Source organism: Lepidochelys kempii, chromosome 3 (assembly GCF_965140285.1).
Source record: "Lepidochelys kempii isolate rLepKem1 chromosome 3, rLepKem1.hap1, whole genome shotgun sequence".
Classification (NCBI taxonomy): Eukaryota; Metazoa; Chordata; order Testudines; family Cheloniidae; genus Lepidochelys; species Lepidochelys kempii.
Genome location: NC_136382.1, coordinates 68,240,052 through 68,263,080, shown reverse-complemented (window position 1 = coordinate 68,263,080; position 23,029 = coordinate 68,240,052). Strand labels below are relative to the sequence as shown.

The 23,029-nt window shown below is 38.3% G+C and overlaps 1 protein-coding gene across 3 annotated transcripts in view; it reads right to left on the bottom strand.

Annotated features, from left to right (window-relative positions):
- Positions 1-23,029, bottom strand: part of ZNF292 (zinc finger protein 292) — a 60,688-nt gene that overhangs the window by 17,119 nt on the left and 20,540 nt on the right. The window contains exons 2-4 of one of the 3 annotated variants that reach the window (XM_073336614.2): positions 7,398-7,552; positions 6,747-6,825; positions 5,777-5,912 (exon numbers count right to left, since the gene is read on the bottom strand). In XM_073336614.2, coding sequence (XP_073192715.2) covers positions 5,777-5,912; positions 6,747-6,825; positions 7,398-7,552 — 370 coding nt within the window. Of the gene's footprint in view, positions 1-737; positions 798-5,531; positions 5,682-5,776; positions 5,913-6,746; positions 6,826-7,397; positions 7,553-23,029 lie in introns of those variants that run through there. The other 2 variants (XM_073336616.2, XM_073336615.2) reach the window with 2 other exon arrangements.

The window sequence follows — 23,029 nt, the reverse complement described above, 5'->3', positions numbered from 1 at the left end:
AAGTGTAGCATTAATCATATGCATATGCTCCTTAAATAAACAAAATTATATTTTACCCAGTCTTGTAACTTTTTGGCGCAAATGTTCTTGGCAATAGTAAGTTTTCACAATACCACATTTCAGAGATGCAGTTCTTTAAGCATTTAGTTTTAGTTTACAGGCATACTGCAGCAAGTTATTTAAGAATAGGAAGGGTTCAAGGTTGACAAGCCAGTTTCACAGGAATGGTCTTGACAGCTACCTATTGTTCTAAAATTCTGGAACATTATCAAAGTCTTCTGGGATTACAGAGAGAGGAAAGGAGTACTTGTGGCACCTTAGAGACTAACCAATTTATTTGAGCATAAGCTTTCGTGAGCTACAGCTCACTTCATCGGATGCATACTGTGGAAACTGCAGAAGACATTATATACACAGAGACCATGAAACAATACCTCCTCCCACCCCATTCTCCTGCTGGTGATCACTTTAGATAAGCTATCTACCTACGGCTCCTAGGAACTACAGTAATACAAACAAACAAATAAATAAATAAAGCTTACTGGTCTATAATTCCCCGGATCTCTCCCAAGAGCCTTCATTAAATATAGATACAATATTTGCTAGCCTTCAATTCACAGTCTACAGTTTAAAGTGTGTCCACATAAGGGGGTTGTATCAATTTCACTAAATTAGTTTCTAAACCAATTTAGTTAAATAGATACAATTTTCTCATTTAAGGGTGAAGCCAATCTTACTTTATGTAGAATCAAATCAAAAAGTGCATTGAATGATGTCTTGTAGATGATAACCTAGAACTGAATATATAATATACATTCAAAGATTTATATTAGATCTTACAGTGGGACATTTCCTTTTTAAAACAGAAGAAATGCTCCTTCAATGTCCATTTTTCAAGTACCTTATCAAAGACATTCATGTTCTTCCTAACCCACAAATGACCCAGTGACTAATTACATTTGTTCTTTTTTATCCTTGCTTTTCCACCCACAGGTCCCCAATAATCCTTTAAACTGCCACGTTTACTGTTTCAGCTAGTCCGCCTTGCATAAACATTAGAACATGTTAGGTTATCTCTGAAATACAATACAAGATGACCTCGGACTTAAAACTATCCTTCTAACTCATGAGTCTTCCCTCTAATCCATATGTTATTAAAATTACTATATTTAATATTTTAATGCCAAGTTTTTGGCCTTGCTCTTCCATTTACAGGCCCCAATAATCCTTTAAACTGCAGTGTTTACTGTTTCAACTAGTCTGCCAAGCATAAATATTGGAATATTTTCTGTTATCTCTGAAAGAAGATATAGGAAGGTCTCAAATTTAAGACTACACTTCAAACTCAAGTGATATTGATATTACTACAATTAATAATGTTAAGCTTTATTTTGCATTTCAATTTTGCTTATTCTGTGATCAAGATCTGAACCTGTATTAAATTAGTATATTCCAAGACAAAACTCAGTAAAGATGGAGTTAAAGGTAAGAGTACAATCAGTAATTTAAAGGGGCGGGGGTGATCTTAAAAGAGCACAGTAGTCATCAAAAAACCCAAACATCACAGACCTATTAAATTCAGAGGTTAAAATAATAATAATAATAAAAATGAATGCACCGAAGTTATTAGCTAAGGTACCATAACAATCTTAACTCTGCTCCAGGACCAATGCCTCAAGACAAGCTACAAAAATCTTGAATGCACAATTTCAACGCCAACAGGTTCATCTCTTCATTCACAAAAACTAGTATGCCTTAGCAGAAAGAGAAATAGCTTACCAACATCTTGATTTATTGAAAAATATTAAGTATAATTACTCTCCACTGTTCATTAAGGTTCACAAACTACCAAAGCCTGAAGACCTGACCCAGACCTGAAGAGTTCTGAGTAAGCTTGAAAGCTTGTCTCTCTTACCAACAGAAGTTGCTCCAATAAAAGATTACCTCACCAACCTTGTGTCTCTAATATCCTGGGACCAACATGGCTATAACACTGTACACAAAAAGTCTAGCATACAAAGTCCAGATCATGAAACTATAACATTTACATGGGGGGCAAGGAGAAGTGAGCAGAAGCCATGGGTCTGATGTGGACTATCCAAGGTCACAGGGACCAAGGAATTCTGTGGGGTACTGGGAGACAGGGAAACCTATGGAACCTTACAGAATTTAGGTTTCAGAGTAACAGCCGTGTTAGTCTGTATTCGCAAAAAGAAAAGGAGTACTTGTGGCACCTTAGAGACTAACCAATTTATTTGAGCATGAGCTTTCGTGAGCTACAGCTCACTTCATCGGACGCAGGCCGTGGAAACTGCAGCAGACTTTATTTATACACAGAGAATATGAAAAAATACCTCCTCCCACCCCACTGTCCTGCTGGTAATAGCTTATCTAAAGTGATCATCAGGTGGGCCATTTCCAGCACAAATCACTTTAGATAAGCTATTACCAGCAGGACAGTGGGGTGGGAGGAGGTATTTTTTCATATTCTCTGTGTATAAATAAAGTCTGCTGCAGTTTCCACGGCATGCATCCGATGAAGTGAGCTGTAGCTCACGAAAGCTCATGCTCAAATAAATTGGTTAGTCTCTAAGGTGCCACAAGTCCTCCTTTTCTTTTTACAGAATTTAGGAGTTTTACATAATCCCTTATTCAGCAGGCTTCCAAAGTCAGCCTCCCTTTGCTCCCTCCTGCTGATCAGATCACTGGACCTAATGGAGATGGTAGTAAGTCAGCAAGAGCCAAAGTGAACTTTTACTAGGGTCCACAGCAGCACCAGTGGATTTAAAAAAATGCCACAAGGCAAATCTTGGATTAGTAACAGAAATCAATGTATGAAACCTATGAAAGCCAATGAAGCTGGAGAGTGTGTGTCAGGTGACTTGGAGAAGCCATCTGAGAAGTCAAAAAGGCTGCAGAATTCAACAATGGCCAGGATGAAGGCTGTGGGCTTGAGAATTTTGTAGACACTAATGCCCGGATGAAGAAGCAGATTTCCGGTGGGCTATGGGAGCTTGTGTTGTAGCCCAGCTAACTATGCTGCATTCTGATGAAGCACTGGGCCGTCACCTCCCCACTGTTCATTTGTAAAATATGGTAGAAGACTGTAAATACCAAAGCTCTGTAGTTTCCTTTCAATAAGGTAATTCTGTAGTGTTGCTTACAGAAGTAATGGATTCAATACTCATTTTTCCTTGATCCCCATAACTTCTTCCTGACATCAAAGCTGTGCTACTGCCATGGAGAAAAACGTTGCCACATATAACCCTCTATGCCACGTGTAAGAGAAATAGTGATAGCTCTAGTGATAGCTTCTCCTGAAGCCAAGAGCAGATATACGAGGGGAGTAAATACTGCACTGACAGATGCCCTTTAGTGGAAAAAGAGCAACCTAGAAGCAAGTATCGCAGATCTTGCTACTGGTAGCTGAGGGAGTGACTGAGCTAAGTGAATAATTCATAATCGTAAGTAATTTATTTTGCTAATTTAGCATTTTACTGCTTGCTGAGTATGCACAAGCTCATAGCAGGTCTGTTATTAAATGACTGAATCAATATTTTTGCACTCAACTCTGTGGACTGATAAGCAGTTTCTTCATTTAGTTCATATCCAGTATTTGAGCTGTGTTCATTAGTTTTGATTAGTCAGGTAAGATGTACATGGGTATTTCTGTTTCCTGACTAGATGAACATAGGAAATACATCCAGATAAAACACAAACGTCTATTTCCTTATGTGTCTGCATATATGACTTTGAAATTTGCTTTCTGCAAATACTTGGTAATATTTGATCATGTGAAGAAAAGGTTGCAAACAAAGCCAAAGAAAATGTAGAAGTCTGATTTATTTGCATTAGTTTTTTGCATTATTACCCCCAATCTACTACAAATATCAGGTCAGAGCACAGCTGCTGAGAGTAGTCAAAGTCCCCTTGAGCCAAGGGCTCATCAGGCTGACATGGTTAAGACACGAGAGAAAAGGTGGATGAAGTCATATCTTTTATTGGACCAACTTCCGTTGGTGAGAGAGAAGCTTTCAAGCCACACAGAGTTCTTCTTCAGATCTGGGAAACAACTACACTGCATTGTTAAGGCACATCAGTTTCATGGCCAACAGTACCTAAGAGAATGATGTGGCCAACATCACATCTGACCATCTTTGACTGTCCTAATCTGATGGATCAGATACCTACATTTTGCAACTGGGTGAACTAGATGTGGCATTTCAGTAGGAGATCAAATGAGACTTGAACCCACAGCCTTCAGGTTTGTAGTTGGGCACCATAACCACTTAGCCACCACACCTCATGGTGAGAACTGTTTAATGTTATTTTATTTTGTGAAAAATAAATCAATACGGTAAACTTCGCTACAACTTGCTTTGCACATTTGAAGAAACAAGGCAAGTGGCTTTCTTTAAAGTAAGCTCAGGACTCCAGCCTTTTAAAAATTAACTGGAGCCAGGCTCACCATTCTGTCATATCTAAGTCATCTGGCAACCGTGCCTCTCAATCTCAAAATTGGTATGAGCATCAAATTTAATCAAGATCTTTCATATGAAATTTCTAAGACAAATGATTCGTGAGACACGTGGCAAAAAAGTATTAGAAGAATTTTCAAAATACAATAATCCCATTTGTTTTCCCCCAACAGTTCAAATCTCTCAAGAACGTCCATGAATATTCTCAAATTTAGCAACAATTCTCCTAATGCCATGGAGCACACATGCAAATCTGAAATGTAAAGAACCTCTGAGGATTTTAGAATGGGAGACAAAATTACTTAAATGGAAAGTGAACCTCAGTCTTGGCTACAAGAGAACATAATAGACTGGTTTTAACGTTATAATGGAGTGGGGAGGGGAAGAGAGAGTCAGAGAGAACACGCAAACAATACAAACACTATGTGTTATTAGCAGGTGTACCATGTGAACAAAATTCGAATCCCTGCCACAAAGCGTGTCTAATTTTAAAGAGACCAAGTGAATCCATCAGTGGACGTTTCCAATGTTATACAGGTCATTTAACATTTAAAAGAAGATGAAAAATTAGTATAAAATTCACTTTTCAATAAATCGGATTCACAGTGCTACCTATAACACAGCTGTAACCTATTACTGTACCAATAAATGTGAAATCCAAAAGCTAATGGAGCTACAGCACATATTTTCAGATAACAAGCGGAGTTTTTCTACCCCAGTGTCTGAACTGCAAAAAGGACGACTTTACTGCATAACCATAGCTAAAATAGATACTGAAGAAGCAGCCAGAAAATCCATTTACCTTAAAACTGTTCAGGGTTCTGAAATGCCAAACTAATGCTTAGGTTTTTGGTTTATTTAAAAATACATTTGTATTTCAAATGAGTCCCAGTTCTCAAGAAAGATTCAAATCACTGCAATCACTTAAATCTGTAGTGTGTTAGTAGTGGTTTCTTAAATGTGGTTTCTTAAGCATAGATAGAGGTAACTGTTTCAGTTTTCTATTAAACATATGGCAGTAAAAAATTATAGTTGTGTCTTTGGTTTACTTACATATGGACAATTTACGTAAGTACATCCAGCTTGGCCACCTGAGTACCTGCTTTTACCCTATTGGAAAAAAGCCTGGTTACAAATCCCACACAACAGAGTTTATAAAGGAAATGACAAAAGATCTTCAACTATAGCAACACTATACAAAGCAGTAATGTTGTAGCACTATTTGTATATTTGCTAAGAAAGTGAATTCATTAAATAATTGTAGAGGCTTATTTTTTCTTAAGCCATTGCAAATTTACCTTTATCCTCATCCAGTGGTTCCTGGGAAAGAATACTGCACAGCACTGGATTCTTCCACACCCCCTTCTCTTGAGTAAGCGTAGCTAAAAAATGCAATTCACAGCTACCATTCTCCATCAACTTTTCATGAGCCACCTAAAGAAAAGTGTTAGATATTTCACGAGTATGGCAATGACAAACTACATAAAACCATACGCACTCAGATTTTTTTTTTTTTTAAACATAAGAAGAAAACTTCAAAAGTAAAAGGTATCCCTTTTTGTAAAAGGTCAATTCTAAGACTTAATACAATAAGTAATTTCTAATCCCTATACGCAGACTATTTAAAGTTTCAGTTTAATTACAGTAAATGTTATAATATCCACCTTGTACATTAGTATAATTTTGATAGGTTTCAAAAGAAGATTTTTTTTTTTGGTATTGGGATTTTAGCACTACTATACCTATTGAATAACTAGGATGCGGCCTTTAAAATAATCAAGATCATTATCATACCGCCATGAAGTAACCCTTTTGAATAACAAAATACTCTTAAATTCATTGGTAAAAATACATGTTCACAGGTTGCAGTCTTGTAACATGGTTAAATATTTATAAAAATTCAATTAGAAAAGGATAGCCATTTCAGCAGGTCACAGAACACTGTGCTCATTAAGAGGAACACACATCCTTCTCTGAGCATCCCTTGTAGTATTTCTCCAAAGATGGGAGCAGAGGTTCATTTTGTTTTCACCCTAACAAACTTTGTCTACAAAGCTGGCATATCAACTATTTAATACAGAAGGATGTGATTGGCAACTTAATTACCTAAAAGCACAAAGAACTTCCAGCTGAATGACTTTCTCCCACAGGAAACAAGCATAGAGTTAATCTTAACTCTTGTGACTCAATGTTCCCAGGCTGTTTTTTAGAAGCTGGGGATCCCATCTTTTCTTAGTATTTTTCTTTATAGAAGAAACAAACTCTCACCTGTACAAAGGCTTGAAACTCTTCCCATTGATTTTCTGGTAATTCAAGAGGCAGACAAAGTAAAAGTTCAACACAGCTTCTGAAAGTCAAATAAGAGTATTAATTCACGTGGCTTTAAGAATGCATTAAAAAACCACTAAACCCAACTTGTCATTCAAGTGTCTAACAAAGAGTCATTATCTATTATTCTGCTTAAAATCCACAAAAAAACCCCACCAAACTTATTTATTAAATGTATACAAAAAATAAAAAGGGGCATCTATTCAAGGGTGCAGGTGCTTTGTCAGAAATTATAACAAATAACTATCTGCAGAACATCAAACTCCCCATCTATATACAAATCAGATTTCCCTCAAAAGTCCAACCCCGCACCAGTGCGGGTAAATAGATGTGCCTTGCAGTGTGCCCTAGAGGTCAACAGACTCTCCCTATTTCAAATTAAGAATGGGTTCTTCTGTCAATCACAACTGAGAGAGAGTAGCGTTGGGAGAGAAGCAGTCTCCTAACTAGCAAGGTCCCAAATCCTATGGATCAAACCCAACTCTTAAATTCAGACCAGAAATTATCAGGTAGCCAGTGCAAATGGCTTAAAAATAAGTGATCTACAGAAGATTCTACACACAGTATCCAAATAATTGAAAATATACTCACAGTGCTAAGCGTTCAAGCACAAAGGCTACTTTTTCACACTCAGCGGTAAGGTAAGGTCGTGCTTTCACGTAGCTTCGGATTGCCACTGTGTATACCTGCAACAATGGCAAGGGATCTTCTGACGTCTTCCACTTTTCTGCATATTCTAGGAGTGTCTGTTTAGATGGAAGAACATAAAGCGATCACAAAATATATTCAACAACAGTGATTCCCAGATTTATACCTTCTTCCTCCTTAGCTAGTCCATCTGTATGTTCTTAGTATGATAAGGTATGACTTCTCAAAATTTCCCAATTAAATAATACTTTCTTTAGGCCTTCAGCAAAAGAGGTTTTTATGAAAACTTATCTGGAACTCAAAATTATGCTTATCTGAAGAAATAAAAATTGACTCAACTTTGACCTTCTCCATCTCCTCATCCTCCCCAATCCATATACTACAGTTTGGCAACATTTTAAAAAACTTTAATATGCAAGGCCAACATTTTAAGATGCAGATGTCTAAAGCTAAAAGGCAAATCCATATTTGGGAATGTACACGGGCAGCCAGATTTTCAGGGAGAGAGAGTGAGTGTGAAGAACTATGGGTCTGAAAGTTCACTTATTCAGAAGCCTGGATGATGGTGTGGCAACTAAGTTGATGGTGTGGCCTCAACTATTTAAGGCAACTAAGTCTGGAAATTTTAGCCGTTTCCTTACTTTCCCTACCCTGAGGGAGCTATTTCTCAGGAGTCTGCATCCTCTCTTCTGCCCATTTACTTGTACCATTTAATGGAAACACTGTCTGTTCTAGAAGGAAAGCTGACTTGACAACATGGATTCTAAAAATATAATGCATGAATCCCATGACATTAGCCAACCAGGATTCAAATTCACTTTCCTATTTGACACAGGAATACTCACAATACTCTCTAAACAGGATCTACTGCAGTGATGCCCACCCAAGTGTGAAGAGAGGGTGAAACAACAGAAGAGGCATAACTGCCCCTTTCATATCAGTTAGGGTCTTGTGGCCTCTGCAATTCTACAGCTGCAGCATTTGGCATTTTCCCAAGATATATGGAATTCAGAACTTTTGTAGCTGAATTTGCCATTTTGCTGCAGCTGGGCACCCAAACTTCTGTTTTATAACTCTGTATCCTGCCAAGACCTACCTACAGCTGCCTGTGGCTCTCTGGCTTTCCACAGAAGGGAGAAATTTATTGAATTATAATGCACGGTTACCCCATGGCATCCAATCTGTGCAATGGCTCTGGAAAAAATAGTATATGATCTTGTAAATAAAGACTGAATCATAATGCATTTGCACCAGGGGATCAAATTATGATTGCATGGGCAATTGTAAATCTGGCTTTCCTAAGTTCCATGTGCCTGACTTTATATCCTAAACAACATTTTAACATGTTTTTATTTTTAAAGGACAAAGGTAAAAGTATTTTTATTATATACAGTTGGAACCACATGGACCATCAACAGGGTTTGAAACCTGAGCCTTTAGCACTGCAGCACAGACTGCTACCACTTGAACTAGAGGACTAACCACATTAGCTCGCAGCAAGAGAAGGCTGTTATTCCAGAGAGGAGATGGGTTGCTAGCACCATGTGCTAGTTCTGCAGGGTGGTTGCGGAGGGGAGCTCAACTCCTCACTCACTCACTCCTGCCCCACATGGCCCCCTACAGGTGCAAAAATAGGCTGCTGGGGGTCCTGTGCTGAATCTGGGGGGATTTATGGGTGGAGTCAGATTTGTGTATCTCTTTTCAACCCCCGGATTTGGAGGAGCTCCTGCCCCATCTGGTGCCCACCAGAGGCTGGAGGTGGTGGCAGGGAACTGGGCTCTAAGTTCAGGGGGAACCAAACTTCGCGCTGTCTCACTCCCATACTGTTACAAATGCTCTGGCAGCTTTCTAGGTGTTCTCAGTGTTGAAGCTGATGCTTTGGGAGTTGTGCAGCATTAGCCTAGCCTAAGTGTGCCCTGTAATTTGGGCAAGCTGCTAGAAGTTTCCTGACACAGAGAAGGGAAATGGTGATATTTTTAAACACTCTCCAACTAAACCTAACCTCAATGGAATTTCACGGGACAAAGAAAAGGCACTTCTATAGCATCAGCGGATTCACCCTGCAGAATATTAAAGGTCTGCTGTACACAAGTGATAGAGCTTCTCAAACAAAAGTACACAAAAATCCTTATAATGGAAAATGTAGGCAACTAAAACATAGGGGCTGCTACCGTCTCCCTCTATAATTAAAGGATTCAGAAGAAAGCTTGAGTAGTTTTAGCACACAGATTTTTATTTTAAAGCTTATTTACATGTGATTTAGTGGCTCCCTATATCCACTGAGTGTTTCTGAGATGGCAAAAGCTTAACAGCAATTACCATTTGAACATTTAAAAATTTGTCTAATCAACCAAACATTTTTAATGAAACCACCAGAATTTCATTAACATTAGATTCAGAGTTTAATGCTAGAAGGGACTGTTGTGATTGTCTAGTCCAGGGGTTCTCAAACTGGGGGTTATATGGGAGATTGCGAGCTGTCAGCCTCCACAACAAACCCCACTTTGCCTCCCACATTTATAATTCTGTTAAATACACTGGACCCTCGCTAGAACACGTATCTATATAGCGCAAATTCACATATAACATGGTCGCAGCCATGAATCCCAAATGTAATTACTTTAATTGGAATTAATTTTAACACGCTCCCCGCTTTAACGCAGTACCGCACATGGATCCCAAATCCCGTGTTCTAGAGAGGGTCCGGGGCATATAAAAAAGTGTTTTTAATTTTGGGGGGGGGGGTGGTTGCACTCAGAGACTTGCTATGTGAAAGGGGTGGTCACCAGTACAAAAGTTTGAGAACCACTGGTCTAGTCTGACCTGTACAACACAGGTCATGGGTTACTTCCCTGAATTAATGCCTGCTTCAAGTCCATTAACTGTGCTTGAATCTTGATTCAAAGTTTCTTCTCCACAACCACTGGCAAATCCTTCTAATGATGACTTACTCTCACTGTTAAAATATTGCACCTTATTTCTAGTCAATTTATCTAGCTTCTACTGCCAGCCATTGGTTCTTGTTACGGGTGTACTAGACTGAAGAGCCCTCTATATTAGATTTCTGTTCCCTAAGGAGGTACTTCTAGACTGTGATCAAGTCATCTCTTCATCTTCTCTTGGATAAGCTAAATAGACTCTGGGAAATCAGTCTCTCACTATAAGGTGCATTTTCCAACCCATTAGTCATTTTTTTAGCTCTCTGAACCCTCTCCAATTTTTCAACATCCTTCTTGAACTGCAGACACCAGAACTGGACACAATATTCCAGTAGTGGTTGCAGCAGTGGCAAAAAAGAGGTAATATAACTTCTCTACTTCTACTCAGTATTTTCCTGTTTATATATATCCAAGGATTGCATTGGCCATTTTGGTTACAGTGTTGCACTGGAAGCTCCTTGCCAGCAGATTATCCACCAAGACCCCCAAGTTTTCTTCAGCATCACTTCTTCTCAGGATAGACTCCCCCTTCCTGTCCTTACACATTTGGCTTTACTGAAACAGTTTGCCAGTGCCAATCTTATCAATCAGTCCAGATTGCTCTGCATCTGTGACTTCTCTACACTACTTACTATTCTACCTATCTTTGTGTCATCTGAGAACTTTCTCTCAAATGATTTTGTGTTTCTCCAAGTCAAATGATAAAAATATTGAATAGCACAGGGCCAAAAACCTGTCCCTGGGGGACCCCATTAGAAACTCAGCCACTCAACAATGATTCTGCATTTATAATTACATTCCAAGACCTATAATTTAACCATGTTGATTTTGTATTTTTCTAGTTTATTGATTAAAATGTCATGCAAGAACAAGTCAAAGGCCTTATAGAAATTTAAATATATTACATCAACACTATTACATCATCAATCAACTATGTAGTGTCACTAAAGTAGGGTCACTAAAATAGATCAAATTAGTTTGACCAGACTTATTTCTGTAAACCCATGTTAACTGGCATTAATTCTATTACCCTCCTTTAATTATTTATCAGTCAGGTCTCATATCAGCCATTCCATTATTTTGCCTATGATTAAAGTCAGGCTGACAGGCTTATAATTATCTAGGTCATCCCATTTACCCTTTTAAAAATACTGGCACAACATTAGCTCTCTTCCAGTGCTCTGGAACTTCTCCCATGTTTCGGGACTTATTGAAAATCAACATTACTAGCTGCAAGACCCCTCAAGGTCAGCTCTTTTAAAACTCCTAAATGCAAGTGACCTGGACCGGATATTTAAAAATGTCTATCATCATCATCCTTAGTTCTGTTGGTGTGGGGAATATGTTATCATAATTATATGATATGAAAACATCATCTGCTTCCTCCCCCACCCCCATACAGAATAGAAATAGTTAATAAACACTTCTGCTTTTTCAGCATTGTTAATAATTATACAATGTCCATGTAGTAATGGGCCAATTCCATTGTTTGTATAAAAAAATGAAAGGAATACTCTTTTAAAAACTCCTTTTTATTGTCTTCAACTCTGCTGGCCACATATTTCCCTTTTAGTCCTTTTGCTTCCCTTACCTATTTTCTATGCTTCCTAGTATATAACCTATACTATCAAGTCCCCTTTTCCCCATTTGTTTTATATTTACACACACACGCTTTCATCTCCCCCTTTATATCATGATGTTATTTTAAACTAGTGTAGCCTTTTTTCTTTCTTTACTGGCTTTTTGGGCATCTAGTAAAATGTTTTTAAAGAGCTCCTAATTATCATTCGCAGTTTACTATTTAAAATCTTTCTCCCATCTGATTCAGCTCATAATTATTTTCAACTTTGTGCAATTAACCCTTTTAAAGCACCAAGTATGTATGTTACTGTTTTGACTTTATTTCATTTGCAAATAAATTAAATCTAACCTGATTTTTAGTTTAGAGATCAATTAGTCTGTATTTGTCAATGTTTGGTCTGATATAGACTTGTGGTGCTGGATGATGAAGATACAAAAGTCATCTGCAATTTCTAGAAATTCCAAGGATGTTTGAGTACTTGCAGCATGAAACCTCCAGTGTATATATCTATCATTCAGACTGAAGTCCTCCATTATAACAGATTGTTTTCTTACACATAAAGATAGATGTTCAGGGAGCTGTCCATCCTGCTGTATAGTGTGATTTAGAGGTGCGCAGCAGACATCAACTAGTACCCCATGTTATGTGCAGAACATTAATCCATAAGAATACAAGATCATTTTCTTCTGAGTTATCAGTGACTCAAACAAACAATACCATTTTTGATAGAATGTCACTCCATCTTTCCTAAGTTATAACCAGTGATTTTTAACATTCCGATCACGTGCATCTTCCCATCAGGTTTCAATAATACCAACTACGTTGAATTTGTGCTCATAAATGAGCAATTCCATTTCCGTGTTTAGTATCCAGGCTCTTGACATTGGTGTATAGGCAAATACAGAATTTCTTCTTTTCAAGTGCCTTGATTAAATTTTACTCCTGACATCTTGATTTTGTGCTAAATGAGTGCCTCTTTAGTCCTCCTGCCTTTCCTCACCAAACTGAAAGACTGGCAGTCTTGAGGTAGCAAGGAAAGGCTCCTGTGGTGGGGAGCTGCCAGAGCCTTTCCAAGCTGCCTCCCCTACCAGAGGCTTTCACAGACACACGTAGCTACACATTGTAGTATGGATGCAGCTTGCTTTTCATTGCTGCTGCCAGTAGCGTGCAGTGTAAATGTCAAGACTTAAATGTTAAAAAAAAAAATTTCTACCACTACCCTGGAACACTATTACACAATATAACAAGTCCCATTTTAAAGATTCCTTGATATTTAGCCTCGTCTGTGAAAGTATACTAGCTGTGCAGAATAGTTTTCTGTGACCAGTGTATGAGAAACAAAATACCTTTACACATTTTAAAGCTAGTTGGAGTCTGAGAGTACTAACTGCCACAACCATAGGTTAGTTTGCAAATTATTCACTCACACCATGAGTAGTTCCATTGATTACAGTGGGACTATTCATAATAGTAAAGTTAGGCACATGTGTAAGCATCTGCAGGATCAGGGCCTTATCTAGGAGTTTATTATCTGAGAATGCAAGCTCTATGCAGGCTAACTGGATCATACCACCATTATACCAGAGCATCTCCTGCCTATTGAAAAATAGAAATATGACTCTTCCTTGCCAACCTGGAGGAGACATAGGTTGATAGATTTATCGTTTAAGGTTTTTAGTTTTATTTGCTTGTTTATATTTGCGAGAGAGTGGGTGTACTGTGTGTTTTAAAATAAATCTAACATACAAATCATTTTTCGTAAGTAATGACCATCTTAATGAAGTTTTATGCTTGGGACATACTGGGACCTACAACCTAAAGACTTCATCCTCTCTGGCTTTGTCTAGACTAGGATTTAAAAGGTGTGTTACAACATGTTAACTTTTAAAAATCTAGTGTACACAAAGCAGACAAGTGAAAACCTAAGCTCCTCCCAAGCTTGATTTCAACTAGTTAGTTAAAATCTACACTACCTTGTCTACATTAGACTTTTAGAAGGCGTTAGCTAGCTAACATGTTCTAGCAATATACGGTTACATTCTAGTTTGGACAACCTATTAAGCTCTGTCTCTGCTAATGTGAAAATCTTGTTTTTCAACTAAGGGCTCATCCACACTACAAATAGAACCAGGAAACTATTTTCAACACAGCTCTCCTCATCCAGTGACAATATGGTTGCAATTTGTATTAGGACAAGACCTTTATTTAAAAGGGAATGAAAAATGTAATTTCTACTCTGCCTGCAGTAGTAGAGATTCATTGCTCTAGGAGGTGGCATTTCCCCACTAGAAGAGTGAAACTGATTTGGATTGCATCTGTTTCACTCTACAGCTGCTACTTTGGAGAGTTGTACTGTTGTGGAAGCACTACTGGATGCAGTAGGATAGGCACAATGAGGAAGGGAAGAGAGAAAGGCTAACTAAGCAGGAGGGAGGAGACAGGCAAGATGATACAATTGTAATGAACATCCATTTTGGGGTCTGAATTTAGTGCTTGGATAGTTTTATGACCAACATGGCTATGTCTACTAATATTGGAATAACAAAAGCTCACGCTTCAACATATTGAAAGAGGCAGAATTCAGGAAAGAATTCTCTTCCCAACCACCCTCATGTAAACAAAAACAAATGGTCAGATGCACTATGGTTTTTGATCAGCTTTGCTATAACTGATCTGCTTAAACATTTTCTAGAGGTAAGATATCAGCTCATAAGGACAAATGGTCTGGAAATGCAAACCCTATGTCCCTCACTCTTTGAGCCAACAGACAGCAGTGTTTGGAGGAAAGGGAGAAAGGGAACCACCAGTGGAGTTTTTCACTCTCTACCTGGAAACAGGAGTAGTATTAATAGACTACAGTATAAGGGGAGTTTAACCTCTAGCATTCCTCTAAAAATAGGATACTGCCATACTGGCCTCTGAGAACTGACAAGTCTTGCAGAATTAACTACATTCTTTTTACTAGATATGTTGGTCTCTCCAAGTTAACGGTGAAGCACAACGAGATGCTATGAGATACTTGTCCAAGGTAGCAGCATTACTGTTCCTGTCTGTGAATACAGGTTTTGTCATTGTGGCACCTTGCACAGCAAACTAGGTTCTTATGAAAACATTTTTTCTTAAAAATTGTAACTATGCTTTTTATTCTTGAAAATGTCACTGAAGGAAAAATATTTACTCTAATATGCCTTCTCTTTTATTCTTTTGCACTGGAACTAACCAACATATGCTGAGCAACAGTATACCTTTCAGTCCCAAGTTAACAACACCGTTTTGCTTGTTTTATCATCTCTTGAATGAAGCAATAATCCTCAGACAGGCAAGACTATTTTTAAAGTTATGAATGGTGGAGCAAGGGACTGATGACTTTATGAGGTAGAAGGGGACAAAATGGTGTTTAAATTCAACACAGTTAATTTTGCACATTCTCTTAAATTGATTTTTAAGAACTATATGCTACACATGCACATACATTTGCTCCAACCCCTCAGAGACAAAACACCTACAAGATCTCTATCAAGCTTTCTTACAACTACAATACCCACCTGCTGAAGTGAAAAAACAGATTGACAGAGCCAGAAGAGTACCCAGAAGTCACCTACTACAGGACAGGCCCAACAAAGAAAATAACAGAACACCACTAGCTGTCACCTTCAGCCCCCAACTAAAACCTCTCCAGCGCATCATCAAAGATCTACAACCTATCCTGAAAAATGATCCCTCACTCTCACAGATCTTGGGAGACAGACCAGTCCTCGCTTACAGACAGCCCCCCAACCTGAAGCAAATACTCTCCAGCAACCACACACCACACAACAAAAACACTGACCCAGGAACCTATCCTTGCAACAGAGCCCGATGCCAACTCTATCCTCATATTTATTCAAGTGACACCATCATAGGACCTCATCACATTAGCCACACCATCAGGGGCTCTTTCACCTGCACATCTACCAATGTGATCCTGCCCTCATGTGCCAGCAATGCCCCTCTGCCATGTGCATTGGCCAAACCGGACAGTCTCTACACAAAAGAATAAATGGACACAAATCTGACATCAGGAATCATAACATTCAAAAACCGGTAGGAGAACACTTCTACCTCTCTGGCCACTCAGGCAAGGTGATATTTAGACATGTTTTGATTTATATGTTGGGAAAGCTCTGATGTATTTATAAATTAAATAATTTCCTCAACTGATTTTCTCAGGCATGTCATTACATATTTAGGAAGCATACCATATTCATTAAAGACACCTATGAAACTTCATGGATAAAGTTACTCATATAGCGTAGCTGACATTTAAATCTAGACCTGACATTTATCCTGGACCTTTAATTTGAATTAGTTTTTCAAACCATACTATTTTATAGACGTAATTCATTCCCCACCCCCTTTTAATATCTAATCCATTTGGGACACACAAGTGAAAACACAAATGAAAAAATTATACAGATTCAAAAAACTGAGAAAGGTCAAGGCTAAAGTTTATTTTTATTCAAATTTTAAAAAACACGTGAAGTTTCAATTGAGTGTGAGGTTTTACAATATTATTATAAATGTTGGGAAATGGGGCGGCGGCGGGGCTGTTAATGAAAATGCCTGCATATCTTTTGTAAAAACAAACAAATAAAAAAAACCAAACATCTAACAGTATTGACAATGATGTATCATCACTGATTAATAAAAGCAAGCAGAAACTGCTTGAGGCGCTAGCTATGTTGACGGTAGAAACTATCCCATCGACTTAGTAGCATTTTCATTGAAGTGCTACAATGGTGCAGCTTCGCTGCTGTAGCACTGTACAAGACAACAAGACCTAAGTTTCCCTAATTCTCAAAGTAAGTATGAGAGCAGAATGATCTGGTAAATTCACTGTGATTTGCTCAGTGAATCACATTTCTCTCTTCTCCCTCACTCACTGTGAAACTATCATCACATTTACCACCCTGCTGAAAGCGTCCAGCATTATTTATGTCTGGTACTGCCCAAGTTAACACACTGCAATACTTTCCATATATCAGGCTCAACCTATCAAATACCGCATGCCAAATGTATTAGCAATATTTCTTTGACCTTACAGCCACACTTTTGAAATCTAGATATGCTTGGTAAAGCCCATCTAAAACACTGATGTCCACCTTGCATGTACGACTATGAAGAGATGGGCTTTTGTCTCCACCCATCAAGCCCCATGCAGATACCCTCATCTCTGTAAGGATAGGCTTTTCACCAGCCAAGGTATCGTGGACAGAGTACAGGTACAATGAATTTTACTAAATGTGGGATTAAAACAGCATTTTATTTCAGCTATACAACCTGTGAAAGGAAAAATACTAAGATATAGGAAGTAGATTTACATTGTGTAAACTGACAAGTGTTGCATGTATGAACTTAACTACAGAAAATACATCTTTAAACAGATATGCCTGAACATTCTCTGTATTTTTCTATTGCAGGCTTTGAGTAAATCACAATGTTCATATGAAGGCTTGAACGGATATGGAAGATGATTAGGCTCATGAGATCTATAGTGCTTTTCCACTTTCAAAATTGTTTATTAGAAAGCACAGAATACAGATCAACATTCTTTGCTCAAAATTACAATGCTGCAGTACTGAAGCTGTAGTTAAAGTCAAAAGCACCACTCCATACTAAAACCCTCTTTTCGGTTACTTTTTTCCCCTCCTTTGGGGCTGAAATGTCTTATGCTTTGCCTCAGTCCAGATGATGTGAAGATTATTTTTGGCTGCAAAAACAAAACAGATTAATTTGGCCACTTGAGTTAATAAACTACAAAGAAACCACAAACATGTATTATACTTTAATAGTTAATGCCTTTTGTGAATTCAGACAAAATGGTTTTGTTTTGTAACTATAAAAGTGGTGTATTATATATATAATGTTCTATTTTAGAAATATAATCGCTATACTTTTCAGATGTGAAAATCAGAAAATGAACTGAATATGCAGTATCTAATTTCCTGCAACAATTCAAGCAGAGATCCTCCATATCCATCAGCCTTTCCTGCCCTTTTGTACATGGAAATCAGATTACCAAGTGGCAAACCAGGAAGGTGTATCTAGTGGATCCTGCAGGGTCAGTGTTGGGTTCAGTACTATTCAATAGTTTCATTAATGACTTGGACAATAGAGTGGCGAGTATGCATATAAAATTTGCAGATGACACCAAGCTGGGAGGGGTGCTAGCACTCTGGAAGACAGGATTAGATCCAAAACAACCTTGGCAAATTGGAGAATTGGGCTGAATTCAACAACATAAAATTCAATAAAGATAAGTGCAAAGTACTTTACTTAGTTAGGAGAAAAAAAAATCAAATGTACAACTACAAAATGGGGAGTAACTGGTTAGAAAGTAGTACTACTGAAAAGGTTATAGGGATCACAAATTGAGTCAATGTTGATAAATGCAAAGTAATGCACATTGGAAAACATAATCCCAACTATACATATAAACTGATTGGGGTCTAAATTAGCTGTTACCACTCAAAATGATTTTGGAGTCATTGTGGATAGTTCTCTGAAAACATCCACGCAATGTGCAGCAGCAGTCAAAAAAAGCAAACAATGTTGGGAATCATTAAGAAAGAGATAGATAATAAGACAGAAAATATCATATTGCCTCTATATAAATCCATGCTACACCCACATCTTGAATACTGTGTGCAGATGTGGTCGCCCCATCTCAAATAAGATATATTGGAATTGGAAAAGGTTCAGAAAAGGGCAACAAAAATTATAAGGGGTATGGAATGGCTTCCGTATGAGGAGAGATTAATAAAACTGCGACTATTCAGCTTCGAAAAGAGAGGACTAAGGAGGGATATGATTAAGGTCTATAAAATCATGACTGGTGTGGTTAAAGTAAATAAGGAAGTGTTATGAGAAGGAATAGACAGCACAAGAACTAGGGGTCACCAAATGAAATTAATAGGCAGCAGGTTTAAAACAAACAAAAGGAAGTATTTTTTCCACACAACCGCAATCAGTCTGTGGAACTGTTTGCCAAAGGATGTTGTGAAGGCCAAGATTGTAACAAGGTTCAAAAAAGAACTAGATATGTTCATGGAGGATAGAGGTCCATCAATGGCTATTAGCCAAGATAGGGAGGGATGGTGTCCCTAGCCTCTGTTTGCCAGAAGCTGGGAATGGGTAACATGGGACAGATCACTTGATTACCTGTTCTGTTCATTCCCTCTGGGGAACCTGGCATTAGCCACTGTCAGAAGACAGCATACTGGCCTAGATGGACCTTTGGTCTGACCCAGTATGACTGCTCTTATGTTCTAAGTCTTGTAATGCACTCTTACGTTAACTAACCTTAGAGCTAAATTTATAAGTACTGGAATAGGCTTCCAAAGGAGGTTGTGGAATCCCCATCACTGGAGGTAAAGAACAGGCTGGACAAAACATCTGTCAGGGCAGTCTAGGTTTACTTATTCTTGCCTCTCCACAGGTGCACAACTTGACTTCAAGGCCTCTTCCAGCCCTGTATCTCTATATGATTCTATGAAGTCAGTCATCAAAAAAAAATCTGGTGCTCATTTTTTTTGGCTAATCCCAGGCGATTACAGTTTCACATGCTTTGAGATGGTACACTTTCATAATATACAGCACACTACAGAGTTCAAGAAATTTGAACGTGCAGGTATTGGAGTAATGCAGAATGGCAGCCAAACCAACTGGGGAGACTTATGTATCATCTAAAGAGGTATATATAAAAAGGACAGGGTTGGGCTGGTGATCAGCATTATTGTTTTCCCCACCATCACCATATTTAAAGTGGCATTGGATAAAGTCTGGGAGGTCTCTTTGGACATTTTCAAGCTTGGTGTGCTCTGAATGGTGCACTGCAAAAGTGGCAAGACCTCTATTGCATACTAAAGTTTTATTTGAACATGGAAGCAATTGTCACATATTCAAACATCCACGCCACTGTGGACAAACCCTCCCGAGTCCACTTGTCCCACTGGTCTCAGAAGGGTAACTGCAGTGTCTTCCTCTCTCAAAATCTTCAGCCTAACATCCCTCCCATAAGAATAAATCCTTTAGAGCCATACCATCTTTAGAGGTCTGCTAGGTGTATTTGACCATACAAATCAACAATTTTCAAGGCAGGATGAAAACAGCTAAGTTCAGGTTGATATCAAAGATTGACCAATGAAGGGAGAAAGGGCTGCCCTGGTCTCCTGCAATGACAAAACTTTTGTGAAATCTGTATTGAGCATCTAACAGTTAATAGTACTAGGTGTACGCACAACATGGCTGAATCAGTTCAGGAAATTTCAGTTTTCTTATCTGATTTCTGTGCAGTTATTCAGCCATAATTTAGTTTTCTGCAGGGCACATATTGTTCTATTTGCCTTCCAAAGAGAGCAAGAACTTTGATATGGGAGTAGATCTTGAGTGGATACAAGATGTCTCACTTCATAGATCCTCTGAAGTCAGACAACTTATACCAGCTGAGGATCTGCCATGTATGTCATGATTCACTGGATTTTCTATATGTAGAGCTCTGTATCCTTCACTGAAATGCTATTTTATAACAATCTTCTGCATATACCCTGTAGCAGATTATAGCTCACACTCTAGGCTTCCTTCAACAGCAATATTTTAGGGAGGTGCTGGGACTCCTTTCTGCTGGTGGACATAACTGAGTGTCATGCTAGGAATATACAACACTATGTGGATACCAGTATGGCTCTGCACTTCAGGGCAGACCTAAAATGGGGGGGGGGGGGGGGGGAAGAGAGGAAATAGTTGAGAGGGTTTTTGGTAGCTGTGTAGAAGTACTTGGCTGGCAATTCAACACCCCAAGAACAGGGTAGTCAAATTCAGGTTACAAAAGCACACTCTTTGATATGGGACCCGACAGTTTCTTGCAGATATGTTAACCTAGAGCAGAAGCCAAATCCATGACTTTCCACACCACATAACGCAAGTGATTGGTTTGTTCTCCTTTGCAAATCCTAGGACAGGTCAGTTTATTGAAAGATTTTGTAAGGCAAGTTATAGGAAACCCCCAAATAAGTTAGAATACAAATGTAATTGCTAATCTTTGTATTTCAAATCTTTTAGATAATAATACTGAAGGGAGAGCCAATTACAACAGACAAGACCAGAAACGCTAAAAGAGATAACTAATGTCTCTTTAAAATCCCAAACTTAAAGCATAAATCTGTTATTCAGTAATACCGAAGAGAAAGTTAGTGCTAAATCTGAGCTCTCTCTCTCTCCTCTTATTATTTTTATTTCATCTACTTTGTGTAAACTGTTTCTGCTGTAGAGGTCAGTTAGTTTCCCCTCCTTGCACGGGTCTTTCACAAAGCAAAAGAGGAAAGAAAACATTTTCAAGACAACAATGCAGTTGTAAAAGTCACAAATTGGCAGGAGACATGTAGTACCTGAAAGAATATTTAGCTCATGCTTAAACATGGACTAGATTTCAAAATATGACTCTACAGCTTTAAAAACTCCTGGTTAGTACAGTAGTTCTTAAGAAAACAACAATACCTCACCCACCCACACACCCGTGCTTGGAAATTTAAGGTTAAGGTTGAATTTTCTTTATTTTATATTTCTATATCTATTATACACTTAAAATTAGAAAGTATAAAAATGAACAATTAAGGTCACACCGCAAACCATAACTGTGTTCCAATGCATTCCCAAATTCTCACATCATCTACCTGCCTCTTATCTGTGTTTAAGATAGATATGTTTTTATAAGGACTTTAAGAAGTTGGCAGCCTTTGGCTAAATTCACTTTATTTGCCTTTGTTGCCTGTGGAGTCAAGTAACTACATGAAACAAGCATTTGGTTATATTTTTCACATGCACACAATTTACCACCCTTTGCTGCTGTGTAAAAGCTACTATTTTTGATCCAGTCCTTAAGAGGGTCATACACATATAGCTACTAATAGTATGCAGGGCCACATTAAGATATAGGCATGATATGACTGTGCCTAGATCACCAGGTCTTAAGTCACGTGACTTTGGAATCTCAGCTTTCATTTAAAAAGTGTCTATCCCTCATGGCTGCAAAGCAAAACTCAAAACCATGATCCACATCTAAATCATGCAGTGGTGTCTACTATTTAGTAGTAGTAGTAGTCTACTATTTAGTAGTAGTAGTAGTGGTGTCTACTACTAGACATGACAGACACCATGCCAGCATTCTAGAGTGGAGAAAGCAGACCCATGCAACTGCCCCCGACTCTTTGCCACTTCTACACTAGGGACAAGGCATGATACAGGGGCAGAGGTGGAGACACACAGGGCCTGGTGTCATAATCTGTATGGGGGTTGACAATGGTTAGGCTGTTGAGATTATTGCCCATCATACTGAACAACACTGTCTCATTGTTTCACTGCACTCCATCTCTCTCTATCCGTTGTGTCTTTTCTTAGATTGTAAACTCTCTGGAGTAGACATTTTTTTTTTTGTTCTGTGAAGCACCTAAGCACAATATTGTCCTAGTCCATGACTAGGGCTCCTAGACATTACAGTAGCACAAATAATAATAAACCTTAATCCATCTTCACACCATCAGAGCACTTTGACAAATTTAAACCCCATATACTTTGGAAAATTATCCAAAAATGACTGTCTTAAATGTGATCTCTTGTTAAAGAGATTTTTAAAGTCTTTTTCCACTTCCACAGCTTGTCCATGACCTTGAAGGAGTTTTCTATAGCAAAGTAACAGTGGGTAATTCAAATACTATAGTAATGTAAAACAAAAGCCTGGATGCACTGATCAAAAACATCCTACACATATGGTGGTGTAGAAAAGGTGTATAATTACCAATTTTGGTACAAAGACACTTTGCACCACCAGATCATTATGAAAGAACATAATGCTTCTGATGTTAGTAATGAAAGGATTAGCTGCATCCACATTTTGCAAGGTGAAAGGGTCCTTTTTGTCCTTGGGTTTGAATACAAATTTTTAAGCTCTCCATTTGGACTTCTTGTTCTACTTGTGTTTTCTTCCTATTTTCTCTTTATAAAGTCCTTGAATGTTAGAT